This window comes from Corvus hawaiiensis, chromosome Z (genome assembly GCF_020740725.1).
Source record: "Corvus hawaiiensis isolate bCorHaw1 chromosome Z, bCorHaw1.pri.cur, whole genome shotgun sequence".
NCBI lineage: Eukaryota > Metazoa > Chordata > Aves > Passeriformes > Corvidae > Corvus > Corvus hawaiiensis.
In genome coordinates, this window is record NC_063255.1 from 32281559 (window position 1) to 32298305 (window position 16747).

At 39.8% G+C, this 16747-nt stretch overlaps 1 protein-coding gene across 6 annotated transcripts in view; it reads left to right on the forward strand.

The window, feature by feature from the left end:
• The window catches only part of HOOK3 (hook microtubule tethering protein 3), an 87402-nt gene that overhangs the window by 56391 nt on the left and 14264 nt on the right, over positions 1-16747 (forward strand). For 2 of the 6 annotated variants that reach the window (XM_048291613.1, XM_048291616.1), the window contains 8 exons: positions 1444-1531; positions 2078-2147; positions 6287-6427; positions 8631-8718; positions 13011-13016; positions 13719-13753; positions 14546-14628; positions 15958-16058. In XM_048291613.1, coding sequence (XP_048147570.1) covers positions 1444-1531; positions 2078-2147; positions 6287-6427; positions 8631-8718; positions 13011-13016; positions 13719-13753; positions 14546-14628; positions 15958-16058 — 612 coding nt within the window. The other 4 variants (XM_048291615.1, XM_048291614.1, XM_048291612.1 and 1 more) reach the window with 3 other exon arrangements.

Genomic DNA, 16747 nt, shown 5'->3' on the forward strand with positions numbered 1-16747 from the left:
ACTGTAAGATTGTTTCTGTGGCTTATCCATGGCTCAGTGGACCATTTCATCTTGCACAAAGGATCTGAATTGCAGGCCATTATCATATAGTTTTCTGTTTCACCCCCAAAAAATAGCATTTTTTTGAGCTGGGTGTTGTTTTTAAGTACATTCTTTTGAATGGATATGCACCTGTGAGAAGTAAGTTACAGCTAGAAGTCTCTCATCACATGAACTCAGTGATTCACTGTCTGTATTACCCACTCTTTCTGTTCTGTGTTGTCAATACGTATCAGTAAGGTAGCCCACCACAGGTCACAGGCTAGGTAATGGTATCTTGTCAGTTATATTTTGGAAATAGTTACTGAAATTGATTTTACCCTTTTCTTTATGTTCGGCAAAGTGTGGTAGTGTTTGATATCTCCATCAAAGCAGCTTGGAATTTTACCTCTGTGGTCTGTTATATATAAGTACTAAGATAATTATTGAGTTGCTTGTACCAGTGAAGCCCTAGAGCTTTTTCTAAAATATTCTGGCATTTGGGAATCAACTGTTAGTAAAATGAAATGTTACCAGCCAACACAACTCCATACCTACACAGAAGCAAGGTCTGTCCTGGACCATTTAGTAATACTGAACATGTCTGATTTTGGAGCAAACTAGAACTTGGATCATTACATTCTTTCTCTTGTTTTTGACTCTTGGCACCCTTCTGGACAAAAACCTGGTGCTATCTGTAGGTTCTCATTTTTTTGCCAGAAGGGTACTTGTGCCAAATTGAAAGAGTATTTGCCTGATGCTACTGAGTAGCACACCTGTTTGGATCCCAAGGCGATCCAGTCCTGTTCTTCATTTCTCTTTGGACCAAGTCTTAAGCAACTAGTTTTCTTTCATAGCCAAGATGCTGGTGAATAACAAGGCCAGCTGACCCACAGGAGGAATGGGATATGGAAATGCTGCTCGCACTTCCACTGGTGAAAGGCAAACAAAATGAAGTTAAAAGCAGTTTGTTTGTTATGTTGACTCTGTACTTATATGCCCGTGGTTTCACTCCTGGCTGAATCTTGGATTCATGGTGAGGCAAAAATCTGTGGTCTCTCAACTGACTTCCATTTCCTTTGGAATCAGCCCCAATGAAAGGCAAAGGAAAACAGCTGAGTGGCCCCAGTGGATACTGTTTACTACCTGGTACCAGGACTTTGTGCCACTAATATCTCGATTTTGTAAGCTTATACCCTGCTATTTTTAGTCCAGTAAGATCAGCAACCCTTCTCCCAAAAAACGCCAAACCACTGTTCCTGTGGAATATATAAAATTTACATTTCTTTTGTTATGAAATAGACTGAGATACCTTAATTTGGAAGTAATCTCTAGAGCTGCATTAAATTATTTTTAAAATTTTGAAGGCTGTTAGAGATGGATTTGTACCACCAAGACTGAATTGTTTTCTTTCCAATTATTCAGAGATTAAGAACAGAAAGGGATTCTTTGAAAGAAACTATTGAAGAACTTAGATGTGTACAAGCTCAGGAGGGTCAACTCACCACTACAGGTAAAGGACAAATAAGGAGATTAAATGCATCTTTTCTAAAGCTTACAGGAGTTTTCTGTAGAGTATTGAATGTGCTTTTGTTTAGGACAGAATAAATTCAAGCTCCCCTAAAATCAGTAGTGTAAAACCTCTTCAACTAATCACAGCTTTATAAGCAAGCAAAAGCTTCAAATGTTATTTCAGCCAATCAGAAATTTTAGTCTCCTCTCCAGTAGGATATTTTTATAATATATATCTGATTTCTGTGTAGTTACATAATTTTCTTTAGAGAGATATTTTCTCATGATGTTTCATGCGTAATAGTTCATTCCTATGTGTAATCTTCTGTACCTTTGTAGTTCTTAGATAAGCAGAAAATAAACTGCAATAATATTTTTTCAGAATGGATGAAGTAATGATTCACCAAATGAAATGGTGTTTGTCTGTCAGTCTTGCTGTAGCTTGACTTTGTGTCATTTTGCGTTGTCTAGCAATAGTCTAAAACTTTTAGAACTTCTTACTTCTTGTCATGTAAAGAAAGTAAATTATGTGCTTTTCCTTACTCAGGACTGATGCCTCTGGGAAGACAAGAGCCTTCAGACAGTTTAGCAGCAGAAATCATTACTCCTGAAATAAAGTAAGCTAATGTGTGCTTTGTTTTACTAACCTTTACAATGGTCAATGGCAAGTTGAATATCAGCCAGCAGTGCCCTGGTAGTCAGGAGGACCAACTGTGTCCTGGGGTGCATCAGGCACAGCATCACCAGCCAGGCAAGGGAGGGGATTGTCCTGCTGTGCACTGGGGCAGAGTCCTGTGTGCAGTTTTGGGTGCTACAATATGAGAAGGACATAAAGCTCTTGGCATCCAGAAGAGGGCCACAAAAATGGTGAAGGGCCTTGAGGAGAAACTATATGAGGAGTGGCTGAGGTCATTTGGTCTGTTCAGCCTGGAGATGAGACTGGGCAGAGATGTTATGCTGGTCTCCACCTTCCTCACGAGAAGAAGAGGAGGGGCAGACATTCTCTTCTGTTGTGACCAGTGACAGGACCCAAGAGAATGGTCTGAATTTGTGCCAAGGAAGGTTTAGGTTGGATACTAGAAAAAGGTTTCTTGTTGTTGCCCTGTCTTGATTGTCTAGAGCTTGATGATGGTACCAAAAGAATTGAGTATTTATGAGTAAGAATCAAGGGGAAGGCCACAAGGCAGATATTCTGGTGGGTGTGTTACAGACCACTTGTCTAGGATGCCATATACTATAAGCAGCTGGGAGAGGTCTTGAGATTGCTGGCCCTTCTTATTATGGAGGACTTCAACTTACCGGATGGCTGCTGGAAATGCAATATGGCAGAAAGGGATCAGTCTAGGAGGTTCCAGGACTGTGTGGAAGATTACCTCCTAACACAGCTACTGAGCAAGCCAGCTAGGGAAGGTGTCTCAGTGGACTCACTGTGAACAGGAAAGGACTGGTGGATGATGTGATGATCAGAGACTGTCTTGGGCACAGCAAGCACTGAATGAGAGAGTTCTTGATTCACAGAGAATTAAGGAGAGAGGCCAGCAGAACCTCCACTTTGGACTTCTGGAGGGCATAGTTCGGCCTGTTTAGGAGTCTTGTTGTCAAGTTGCTTGGGAGTCAGTCTTGAAGGGCAAAGGAGTCCGGGAGGGCAAGAAGGAACTGTTAACAGTGCAGGAGCAGGATGTCTCCATGTGCCAAATGAAGAGCCATCAGAAAGACTGGCTTGGCTGTACACAGGGCTTTGGCCAGAACTCAGATAAAAAAGATTGTATTATGTTTGGAAGAAGGGGCAAAGCCACTCAGAAGGACTACAGAGATGTTGTGCTGTTATGCAGGGAGAAAATTAGATGGGCTAAAGCCCAACTAGAGCTTATTTTGGCTACTGCCAATAAAAGACAATAAAAAACGTTTCTATAGATACATTCACAATTAAATGAGGATTAAGGAGACTCTCAATCCCTTATTGGATGCAGGGGGAACCATACCAGTAAAGGACAAGGAAAAGGCTGATCTACTTGAAGCCTTCTTTGCCACAGTCTTTAATAGTAAGACTGCTTATCTGGAAGACAGATGCAAGAAGCTGAATAAAGCCTCCACAGTACAGGAGGAAACATCTAATGACCAGTGCTGTGCCAATTAGACGCCCTCAAGTCCATGGGAGTGGGCGGGATCCACCGAAGGGTATTGAGGGAGTGGCTGCGGACAGGTGTTGCAAAATTCACTCTGAAACAGTTTTTGATTGTGAAATGGAGCTTCTCGATTTGCTACTGTAGCAAGTAGAGGCAAGAAAGAACCAAGAGGCAAGCCAAGCAGGCAGAGAGTGACTCTGCCAGAGTGCTTCAACTTTTAAAGCGCCCGGGGTACCGCCCAGCCCCGCCCTTCTGTTTTCCAGCTGCAGGAAGACAGTAACAATTTTGGGCACAGATAGATAAGGAACACAATAACATTTTGGGTTACCCAGAACAGTGTTGATCTGCTGGAGGGTCAGAAGGCTCTGCAGAGGAATCTGAACAGGCTGTATCGGTGGGTGGAGGACAATTGCATGAAGTTCAACATGGCATAGTGCTAGGTCCTGCCCTTGGGTCACAACAACCTGTACAGTGCTGCAGGCTTGGAGAAGAGTGGCCGGAAAGATGCACAGTGGGAAGGAATTGTAGAATCATAGAGCAGCTTGGGTTGGAAGGGACCTTAAAGATCATCTTGTTCATCTCTGCTGCCATGGGCAAGGACACCTTCCAGTAGACCAGGTTGCTCAAATCCTCATCCAACCTGGACTTGAACACTGCCAGGTAGGGGACATCCACAACTCCCTTTGCCATTGCCTCCAAACCCTCAAAGTAAAGAATTTCTGTTCAATGTCTAATCTAAAGCACCCTTTTTAAGTTTACACCACTTTCCTTTGTCTTGTCACTCCATGCTCTTGTAAAAAATCCCTCTCCAGCTCCCTTGTTGGCTTCTTTCAGGTACTGTAAGGCTACTGTAAGGTATCCCTGGACCCTGATCTACAACCCCAGCTCTCTCAGCCTGTTTTCATAGTAGAGGTGTTCCATCCCTGTGATCACCTTAGTGGCTTCTTCAGGGCTCACGTCAATTAGTTGACATACTTCCTGTGCTGGGACCCCAGAGCTGGATGCAGTGTTCCAGGTGGGGTCTCACCAGAGCAGAGCAGAGGGGCAGAATCCCCTCCCTCCCCTGCTGCCCACGCTGCTTTGGATGCAGCCCAGGGCACGTTTGGCTCTCTGGGCTGTGAGTGCACATGGCTGGGCCATGTCCAGCCTCTCATCCCCCAGCACCCCCAGGGCCTTCTCACAGGGCTGCTCTCCATCTATTCATCCCCAGCCTGGACTGATACCAGGGTTTACCGTAGGCCAAGTGCAGGACCTTGCACTTGGCCTTGTTGACCCTCATGAGGTTTTCATGGCCCCACTTCTTCAGTTTGTCCAGGTCCCTGTGGATGACACTGATACAGCGGGGATAGTGGAACACGCCTATATCAAACCAGGAGGCCTGTAGAAAAGAAATATATATGGACGGATTCTTGGTAGATGTTTCAGAGATGTTTATTTCTCCAGCCGCATGGCCGGGGCTCAGCTCAGGAACCCTGCAGTCACGGGACCCGAGGGTCCTTGGCCACCCCGGAGAACCCAAACCAACCAATGGGGAACAAGGCTGAGCAGGGACAGGGAAACCCCGTGTCTGTGCCCTCAGGGCCCCTCTCCTGGGGCTCCATGGCAGGGAGCGGGGGACCCCAACATGACACCTGTTGTTCTGGTGTGGATTGAGGGTGTTGGTTGACAGCAGCTGAACATGAACCATTGAGTGCTCAGGTGGCCAAAAAGGCTAATGATGTCCTGGCCTGTATCAGCACCAGAGAGGCCAGCAAGACCAGGGCAGGGATTGTCCCCCCCATACTTGGCACTGGTGAGGCCACACCTCAAGTTCTGTGTCCAATTTTGTGCCACCTCACTACAAGAAGGACACTGAGGTGGTGGAGCTTGTCCAGAGAAGGAGTGGAGCTGGAGAAGGGTGTAAAGAGTTAAGTCCTGTGAGGAGCAGGGGGGCTGTTTATCCTGAAGAAAAGGAGGCTCAGATGTGACTGTACCACTTCCTACAACTACCTGAAAGGAGGTTATAGCAAAGCAGGGATTGGTCTCTTCTCCTCAAGCTGTGCTGGGGAGGTTTAGATTGGATATTAGGAGTCATTTCTTCACCAGAAGGGGTTATCAAGCATTGCAACAGGCTACCTAGGGAAGTGATTGAATCCTCGTCCCTGGTGGTGTTTAAAAGATGTGTAGATGTGGTGCTTAAGGGACATGGTTCTGTGCTGAGTTTATGTTGGATCTTGATGATCTTAAGAATCTTTTCAACCCAAATGATTCAGTGATTCTGTGTAAACAGACCAAGGGTGGAAGTGACTTGCTCAGGTTTATGCAGTAGTTCAGTGACAGCTGAGATTACAGTCTTTCTTCATGCTTGGCATTAAGCTTTGCATTCTTTGTGTTCTCCCTATAAATCTCTTGAGTTGTACTCAGAGATCCTGATAGGGGAATTGAGGTAATTTCCTTGTGTTCTGCATTCTGCCATTACAACTCTTTAAATTAGGTTTGTATTTGGGGGTTTGAAAACATGATTGCTGTTGCAGCCATCTCCTTTAAAAAGATTGTATTTATGTTATTATTTTATTTCCTATGGTAAACTGTTTTCTTTGTTACAGATATTAGCATTCCTTTTTTTACAAAATTGTGTTCTATGTTTTTAGGGAGAAACTAATTCGCCTTCAGCATGAGAACAAAATGTTAAAATTGAACCAGGAAGGTTCTGACAATGAGAAGATTGCCTTGTTGCAGAGCCTTCTTGATGATGCAAACTTACGTAAGAATGAACTGGAGACAGAAAACAGGTAAGAAATTTTGTCCTCTGTTGCAGTTGACTTTCCTACAGGCATCCTCAGGGCAAGAAAGACATGGATTTAATGGAGTCAGTCCTGGGAAAGGCACAGGGATGTGATTACAGGACTGCAGCGTCCTGTTATGAGTAAAGCCTGAGGGACAGAGCCTGGAAAAGAGGAGGCTTAGGTTAGATCTTACCAATGTTATCTTACCAAAGTGTCTAATGGGAGGGTCTAAAGGAGATGAAGCTAGACTCTTGTCAGTAGTACTCAGTAGCAGGGCAAGAGGCAGTGTGCAGAGCTTGAAACACATTATATTTGATCTAAATGCAAGAACATACTTTATTTTCACTGTGAGGGTTGATGAATACTGGAGTATGTTGTCCAGAGATGTTGTCTCCATCCTTGTAGATATTTAAAACCCAACAGGACATGTTCCTGGGTAGCCTGCTCTACCTAACCCTGCTGGATTGAGCCAGTCAGCATACAGGCATCTGTGGGGCCAGAGTGCATCTGAGCATGCCAAAGTATTTGGCTGATAGTGATGTGAGGCTGCTTTCTATCTAAGCTTCAAATCTGTTCTTTATCTAATCTTCCTCTATCTTCCCCTTCAACTGGGGGAGGTGCCTGAAGCCTGGAAAAAGGTAAATATTGCACTCACCTTCAGGAAGGGCAAGAAAAAGAGCATGAGGAACTACAAAGACTGGTCAGCCACGGGTCGCTTTCTGGAAATTTCACAAAGCAAGTCCATCTGGAATCTATTTCCAGCCACATGAGGGACAGGAAAGTAACTGGGAAATGTCAACATGAATTTATTCAGAGCAAATCATGCCCAACTAATCCAATTGTCTTGACAATGAGATGACTTCACATGTGAAGAAGGGTGAAAAAGAGGATGGTACTTAGCTTAGCTTTAGTAAAGCCTTTGATAAAGTGTTCCATGGTATCCTTATGTTCAGAATGGTTAGATATAAACTAAATAAGTGGACAGTAAAGTGAGCAAAAAAATTAATTGGACAGTGATGGGACAGCTGAGCCTAGAGTAGTACTGTCAATGAAATGAAACCCAGCGGGCAACCAGTTCCTCAGTCATCAGTACCAGGACCAGTTGTTCATCACTTCTATTAACAACTTCACTGATGAGAGGGACTGGACTCCCAGGAAGTTTGAGAATAGTACCACTTTAGGATATCCTGAAAGGGAAAGCTGTTATTCAGAGGAGCTCAGCAGTGCAGAGAAATGAACTGATGGGAGTCCTGTCCGTGGCTGTGGAGCAGCTCTGCTGCAAAAGCCCTGGGGTCCTAGTGGGTGGCAAAGGAGGATATGTTATTTGGGGACCTTGCAGTTGACTGTGATCTGGACTGTTCTCACTGAGCTGCAGGCAGGCAGTCAGTCTGGGAAAATGGTTGTTCACCTCTTATCAGTACTTAAGATACCACACCTAGACAGAGCATGTAATTTTGGATTCCCAAGTGCCAGAGAGATGTGGATGTGTAGAAGTGCAGCAGAATACTCCTAAGGTGAGAGACACTAGAAGGTGCGACAGGTGGGATAAAACTGAGAAGCAAGTGTGTCCAGGACAAAGAAAAAGTGGCATAGAGGAGATTGTACTGTGATCTGCATCTACTTCATGGGAAGGTAGTAAGAAGACAGATTTGGGCTGTTCTCAAGACATTATTTGTGGAAGGACAAGAGGCAGCAGACAAAATACGGAGTATGGGTCTGAGCTCTAGAAGAGAAGCCCAAAGAGACAGACCTCTATGCTTAAAAGTGTCCAAACCTGGTACTGGATGTGGTTGCCAGCAATCTGCTGTAAGTGCACCTGCTTTAAGGAGGAAGTTGGATCCAGGCAAACTGTGGACATTCCTTCCAGCCTGCAGGTTTATAGGGTTTCTGTAACTGTGCAAAAGCATAAGCTAGCAGCTCTCACGCAGTAAAACTGGCTGTTAAAAGGTTTTCTTTCATGTATATAGAAATGATTTCTGCATGCGTTTATGTTGTCCTTGAGGAATATGAAAATGTTCTGGATGAACATCTGGATGTTACAATCTCTGGAACTGCTGTAAGCTCTAACTACTGCTGTAAATTTTTTGAGAGTAATTTACTGTATTGCATTTTTTGTGTAGATCAGCTGGAAACACTGGACACTAAAAGTCTGACACCTCCTCTTGCAATTGTTTTTTTAAATGAAAAAAAAATATTGTCTCTTTCCTAGATTGGTAAATCAGAGACTTCTGGAAGTACAGTCCCAGGTTGAAGAACTACAAAAATCTTTGCAGGATCAAGGTTCAAAAGCTGAAGATGTAAGTAGAAATGTACATCAAACTTACATTCGAATAGTTACCATTTTCGAAACTTTGACCTTTTTGTAAAAAAAAAAATGTCGAAGAAATATACAAACTGAGATTTCTAATAGTTTTGCATATTTACTTGTATGGTCTTATCAATAAATTGTGCTTCTCTAACTAGGATGTAAGACAATTGTCTAGATTAGAAAACCATCCTATGTAGAGAAGATGTCAAATATGTTTTATTTGAATAATTGTGTCTGTTGCAATAGAAAACTATTTAATTGGAATAGACAGTTTTGCAGGGAATTGAGAAAATGTTGATTCTCTGTGAATAAAGCATCTGAAGTTGGTTTTGGTTTAGTTTTCTTAATGAAAGTTGAGGCCTTTCCAGCCACTGGAGGGTCTGTAATTGTTCATGTAAATGTATCTCAGAATGATAAAAGCAAGGCAGACCAAAATGAAAAAAAGGTCAAATAATTAAGCCCTCAACATAATGCAGCATTTTCTGTTTCTGTATACAGAGTTAACTTTATTTTAAATGTAAGAATACACATTGTAGCTGAGTTAGTGTGGAAAACAACTTTCAGTCTTCCACTCAAAAATTGTTTATTATCTCCTGTATTTCAAAAAAGAAGCTCTAGAATTTTCTTGAAAGCGGTGATTTGTTGGACTGTACATGCATAGTGTATGCTCACAATCTCAGTGTATCATGTTGCTAATTGGCAACAAATTGTAATGTGTTGCTTTCTATTTTTGTGGGTTTGTTTTAACTAATTTATATAAAATAGTGCAAGTTTTTTTACTAGCTGCTTATGTTCACTTAAGAGTGTGTTAAATTTAGTTTATACTTTTAATTTTCAGAATAAACTATATGAATGTAAAACACCTAGTTGATTTCCAACAAGATTATTTTCCTGAGTAACTAAGAATGTGTTTTAGAATGCACGTTAAAATAGGTAAATTCTGAGATGTTCTTTGTTCTCTTGATTATTGGCCAAAATCTTTTCAGGGTGAGCAAGAATATGAAAGAATTATTCTCAGATATTGAGTATTGTAAATGATCTCTGTCTAACTGTATTCACGTTTATTTACTGCAATTCTAGTTGTGTCTCTTTTGAGGCACTGATTGGGGCAGTAATTTAGGGTGTGTCTGCCCTCATGGCTTCTTTCTAGGTCTGACCATAGCAGTGGTGACTTACAGGCACTGATCCCATAGTCTCTTTTGCTGAGTTTGATGTGTAGGATTTCATTTACTCTTAAGGAAGCAAAGGAGTGAATGTAGACTCAGGGAAGTGTTGAGGATGCAAGAACCTCTGACGCGGTCTTCATGCAGTCTCCCTGATGAAGCAGAGCAAACCTCAGAAGTTAAACCCAGCTGCTCAAGTACATCGAAGTTGTGCTGAGACTACCTGAGTTATCTGTAGGATATCCATACAAAAAGAGTGATTCTTCAGAAACATATGAAAAAGCAATGGGAGAGACATGGCATACAGTTCGCCAATACATCATTTTCAGCTAATTTCCTGGTTTTTGCTATTTTTCTGCAACAATGCACTGAAATTCATATTTTTACATACTTACACTGTAATTGTGCTCAATCCAGAAAATTGGCACTCCATTTTAATTCAGTCCAGAAATGTTTGATGAGAGCTCAGGTTTGTTTTTTGTTGGGGTTTTTTTTGGTATTTTTTTTCTTTTAAGTTTTGTTTGGTTTTAAAGCTGAAGTTATTTTCAGATGTGCCCAAAAAGACATAGAGGTACTGTCCTAACCCAGGCAAGTGTCCTTGCAGTGATACATGCTGTGTGCCAAGGTCCACATGGGCAAGCAGTTCTGATTTTATACTGAAGTGCAGTGGAGGGCAGCTGTGTGTCATTGGGCCTGTAATGGGCACTGACACATTCTGTTGGGATTATTGATTAGTCCATCCTGGGTGTTACCTTGCTAGCCAGGCAAAGGCCTCCTTTCCCCCATCTTTCAGACTACAGAATCAATGCAGATATGTCTGGTGTGCTCAGAATAGCTTTGATTTATTGGCTTCCAGAATGCAGTAGTTGCACAGGGCTACTCAACAGTTTGCTGAACAGCTTCGACTACATCATTTGCATGTCTTACCACTGTTGTTTATCATCCTTGTTCTCCGGTTCTCTGCCCTAATCCTTTCCTATATAAACACCCGGCCTTTAGTTACTTCTGCCCCATGTGTTAAATCCATCCCATGCCTAATATTTTTCAAAATGTAACATGCAGTCTTGGCCTTATGTGCTGTTACTGATACAACACCTCCCTAAAACGTCCCCAGAACTCTGTTACCTCTTCAGTTACCCGTGAAGTTCAGCCACTTTGTTCATTTGATGAGACACTAGAACAGGTTGCCCAGGGAAGTTGTGGATGCCCCATCCATGGAATATTCAAGGCCAGGTTGGACAGGGCTCTGAGCAACCTGACCTAGTTGAAAATGTCCCTGCTTGTTGCAAGGGATTGGACTATGTGACCTTTAAAAGTCCCTTCCAACCCAAACCATTCTATCACTACTGTCAGGATCCTTGAAATCTGACCCTCCATCATGGTGCTGTTTTGTGACTTTAATCACCTCACAGCATTGCTGATCTCATCCAGCAGTCTTCTGAAGTGATGATCCATAGTTTCCCACACCCTGCTAAGTTCGCTTAATCTCAGGCCAGAGCCTAGCCATTCTGCCCATAACCTTAACATGTGAAACAAAACCGAATTTTGCCCTGAAGAAGGGGACAGACTTGTTCCTTTGGCTTGTTTAAGCATGAAAGAAACTTCAAGCAAAAGGACTTTTATTTCTACCATTTTTAGGAGACTCATCTTCCTGTGAGAGTACAATTTTATACTAATTATATTTTAGATTTGTACATGAGTCTTTAAAGCTTACTGATACTGCAGAAATCCCAGAAGTAATGTTTGCCCATATTTAGAGTGATCTGTTTGAATTTATCTGACAAGTATGTACAGGATCTTTGGGTGCCTAAAATGGCATATCGAGTGTTTTAGTCTTTTTCCTAATCATATGTCTTAGGTAAATTAATGTGGGTAAACTCAGTTCTGCTTCTTTAAATTGTTTGTGCTGTTTATCACAATTAATTTCTTGCTTGTGAGGACATGATCCGTCTAGATGGGAGAGGGTTACTCCCTGAACAGTGCAGGTACTAGGTAAATAATACACCAGTGGAATCAGTGTTGAGTAGTAGTTTTGCCTGTTTCAAGATAAAACCAAGTGCAATACAAGGATTGCAAAGAAAAGCTGAGTTCAGTTTTGATTTTCTTACCTTAGGGAAATGGGCACTGCTTCCAACTTTTTCTCTTTCTTGTCCCAGCCAGCTGATAGTCCCCTAAATGATCGAATATAAGTGATGGGAGCAGTTCAAATGATTTGTGACTGATAAAGATGCATACAAATATTTTTTGTTACAGAAAAAGTGGTGTTGCTGCAGTTGTTCAGGGGACTGGAAAAGAAAACCTGCAGATCCTCAGCTGCTGCAGATTTCTGACTGTGAAGTCAACAGAGCCATGTTGACTTGTTTTTATGGCTCCCCGCTTTTATTGTTGTGCGAAAAGAAAATCTCTTTTAAAATAATGAAAAAACATGCCCCAGGAATGTGATCAAAGACAGTATTTTGAAGTATTACCAAACTAAACTGCTTTTTGAGTGCAAACAGTAATTTTTTCTATTAGCAAGGTATCTAAACCTTTGTTGAAAGAACATTGGAGAAAAAAAAATAAAGTAATTTTGTTGATGATTTTATCTTATATTTTGATGATGTTTTGGACCATCAGTAACATGCTAAACCAGTGATTAATACTGGATAAATACAAACCAAAAAGGCAGTTGCAGATTTAAATATTCTACATTTGCTTTGTATTCAATCAGTGTGGCAATAACACAATTCCGTATCACACCACAAAACACCTGCATCTCTTAATTCTGATTGTAGCCCAACAGACTGGCTATTTTCCTTCATTTTGTTAGTTGTATGATTTTTATTTTAAAATTACTTTCCAAAATAGCAGTTGCTCTCCTTTGGAATTCTGGTTTAAACACAATGATTTGTAAATGTGCTTCTTTATTATTTTTATATTTTTGGGTTTAGTGACATGTTTTAGAAAATGTTACAGGATGAAAGGGCTCATGAGAACAGAGGAAAAAATTGCGCCTGTGTGAAAAATACATAGCTTTAACTTTTTCTGTTCATGACTTTCTAAATAGTTTCTTCTGTTGGCTGCTGTTTTGCTTTATACTAATGTCATCTCTGTTTCTTGGCATGGGCTTCTGCTCAAGGCTATTGTGAGTATGGCTTTCTATTTACTTAACACTACTTTCAGTTCATAGACATTTATTGAGTTGGGATATTTTTTCTTTTTGAAAGATACTCACTGTGTATGAAGTGAGTTTAAAATTTTAAAATTACTTCAAAGTTTTTATTCAAAGAGCTTATCTAAACGTGATTTAACCAGAAAGTGGAACACTGTAAGTTGTACGGTGATTTTTATGTGTCTGTAATCAAGAAAGATAAGAAACACAAACAAGGTGACATTTTTGCTACACTCCAGTTAGAAATACTCTACTCCTTCTAGTTTCTGTGGGGATGGGAATTTACTTCAACTAATTTACTACATGTCTTCATGCAAGTGGCAATGCGATATTGGTAGGACAGCTCTTCTTGCAAATTTAGCTGCACTTTCCAATACAAAGTACTGAACAAATTAAGACAACTGCCATAGAATTCTGTCATTTATGGATCTTGCTTTTATTGATCTAGTTCCTGGGAAAATATTTGTAAAGTTTTAAAGGGTTTAATGTTACTACAGTCACACAGCTGTGAAGAGAAAGGTTGCTACCACAGAGGCTTTACAGCTGTGATCTAAAACTGAAGTAAAAAAGTTGGATTTTGGTTAGAGTGCCAAAATTGCATGTTTTCAAATAATTTTTTAAATATGTTAGAGTTTCACAATATATTAAAACAAAATATTTAACTTTCTATTTTAGTCAATTCTTCTGAAAAAGAAACTTGAAGAACATCTGTAAGTATTTTTATTTGCCTATTTTGTTTGCAGTTTGAAATGATGTGTTTTCTATATGGCGAGGAAGGCAGACACTCATTAATCATGGATCTGGAAAATATGCAACTAAGAGACATTAGATAACACAGGAATATTTGGGAATCTGCTGTTCAGATTCTATATTTTTTCTCGTAGAAAACCATTTTGAAAGTAAGAGTGATGAGGGAACCATCATTTTGTGTTGGGTAGAAAGCTTTGCTTAACGTTGTGCAAATCTTTGCTCAAGAGGAGTAAGTAATTTTCTTCTGAGGAAAGCATGCTAATATAAACAAAATTAATTTGTTTACTCTTTAATATACATTATGGCATAGAAGATAATACTTTAGGAAGTGCTATCATTTTATTGTGCTATTTTTGCACATCTTTTATTTCCCTGAAAGAGTATTTGCTTTTTGACTGGCTTGCAAAAAGAACTTTCTGTTGCCTTTGGGTTTAGCCATTCTTTCTCAATGTAATATCAATATTCATTTTAGGCCCTCATTGTACAATTAACTCTTAAGTTCTAAGTTAAGTACAGTTACTGATAAAGAAGCTGTTTGCTGTTGCAGTTCTCTATACAGAATGATGGTTTTCATCTTATCTAACAAATATTTCTACAGTGATATTGTCTCTTGTCCTTAAGCCCCACAGAAAAAAATCAATCATGCCCTTAGAAATAATCTGTCTCTGAGGGTTTTCTGTACTGCTTAGTGCTCATTTCAAGCACAGTAATACTACTGGGGAAACAATATGTGCTTTTGTGGTTTGTAACAGTGAGAAGCTCCATGAAGCTAACAATGAGCTACAGAAGAAACGAGCTATTATTGAAGATTTGGAACCAAGATGCAACAACAGTTGTGAGTTACCTGTGCAGTCCATTTCTTTTCTTTATAAATTATTTCATGTGCAACATCTTTAATTATAATACCTAAAGGAGGTGTCAGGTAAGCAAAATGTACATTTTTAATGGAAGGGACATGTATGTTGTTAATTTCTCTGGAAACTATGGTGACCAAAAAGATGCTCTTAGCACTTGAAATGCATGGGATCACATTTTAGAAACCACTGTAGTAAGAAATCATGGAATCATAGCATGCTAAGAGATTAGAATTAACCTTAAAGATCATCTAGTCCCAAACCCCAATGACATTGGCCGTAGAAATACCAGCTCACTGCCATACCTTCTGTTGAACCTTAGCTGTCCAGAACTGTCATGTCTCGTAAGACCCTAATTTAGAAGATCCTTGCTGCTGTCACTGGCTCATCTTTACTTCCAGTGTATATTCCTTCAATGTGTTTTCAAAAATGTGTTGTCATTTGAGCAAACTTTCAGTTACTGGTCAAAGAGAATATAAGATATGTATCATATTGCTCAGAGGGCATGCAGAAGCCTGCATCTAGTTGGTTTTTAGCACATTATTGCTATATTTTTTCTAGAGAAGTAATGATGGAGGTTGTCTGGTTTTTTTAGAAGACTAGTTGTTATAGAACAAGGCAAAAAGATTGTAACCAATGGTAGATTTTCTGATTTGTGGTAAAATTATTTTATTCATAGTAAGATGGAGGAAAAATAGAAAAAATATAATTTTGTTTTCTGAGATCTAAGAAGTTGTACAGAAGATGTAGAAGTAATAGTGGCTTGACATATTCTTACACCAACACAGGAAAAATCTGTGCAATTAAATTGTCCTACTGATCTCAATTGCTGCTTAAGAAAATGCGAGAGGAAAATTAAATTTAGTATATTCATGTTACAGTTTAGCAGATTTAAGCAGGAGTTGTGCCTATTAGGAATTATTCCTCTTACATAAAATAAGAAAAATCCTATTTGTCTGTATTACATGCCAAGATACTATAGTAGCTGTAAGTCTTTAGTAAACTGGTTTTCTAAATGTGTTCAGTAACATGATTGCTTTATGATTCAATTTCTCTTTGTCATAATTTTAAAAAGCAAAATTATGTCTCAAAAAATCAATTTTATGAGATTTTACAGGAGTACATATTTTTAATGTGTTTCTGAGTTGTACAGTAATTAAATATGTGATATCTACCACATCAGGTTTCTTATGTCAGCTTTTCTTAACTGAAGTATATTTTAGCTGTGTCTTAAATGTCTCTTGTAAAACATGAAAATGTGCATAATATAATGATGCTATTTTCCAATGTGTGCATCTTCTGACATAAAGCACTTAAAATTGAGGAATTACAAGAAGCTTTACGGAAAAAGGAGGAGGAAATGAAGCAAATGGAAGAACGATACAAAAAGTATTTGGAAAAGGCCAAAAGTGTAAGTAGATGTGTTCCATGTAAATGATCCCTCTCTGACATAGACTGTATTACATGTCCACTCCATGGGAGTAAAAATGGAGGAGGTATCTGTATACACAGTAACAAGTAAAAGAGAAGGAAGGCCTATAGATTATCATCTTATTGTTTCAGAATTTAATACGGATTAATTCTGCAGAAGATTACCCCATTTTTGAGACTCTTTTATTGATGCTTTTCCTCAGTAAAGTGATCTTTTTGACTGGATCACCTTCAATAGCTGTTACATTTCTCTGATGATGTTCAGCATTCTCTTTGCCTTTATTGCTTAATATATGCTTCTGTTGAGAAAGTGATTGATATTTAAGTACTGAGGATATGGGTATACTACTAGCTTTAAAATGGTAATATTGTGGTCTTAATCATAGTCCCCTTCTCTTACTATACTTGGCTATTTTGAGTTTCTTAAAAGCGTGTCCGTGTCTTTGGATACATATCATTACATTGGAATCTGTAAGTAGGTTCCTAATTTGGCAAAACTTTATGCTTTCTTCCTTTACTTCCTGAATGGAAGTAATGGAAGTTTCCTGAATGACTTCTTGTGAAATGTCTTCAGGAAGTCTAAACAAATTTCTCCTCTGTCCCTTGGCCCACCCCCCAATTTTTATTGGTTGTTGCGTCTTAGAGTATATACCACTGAAAAATGGCTTT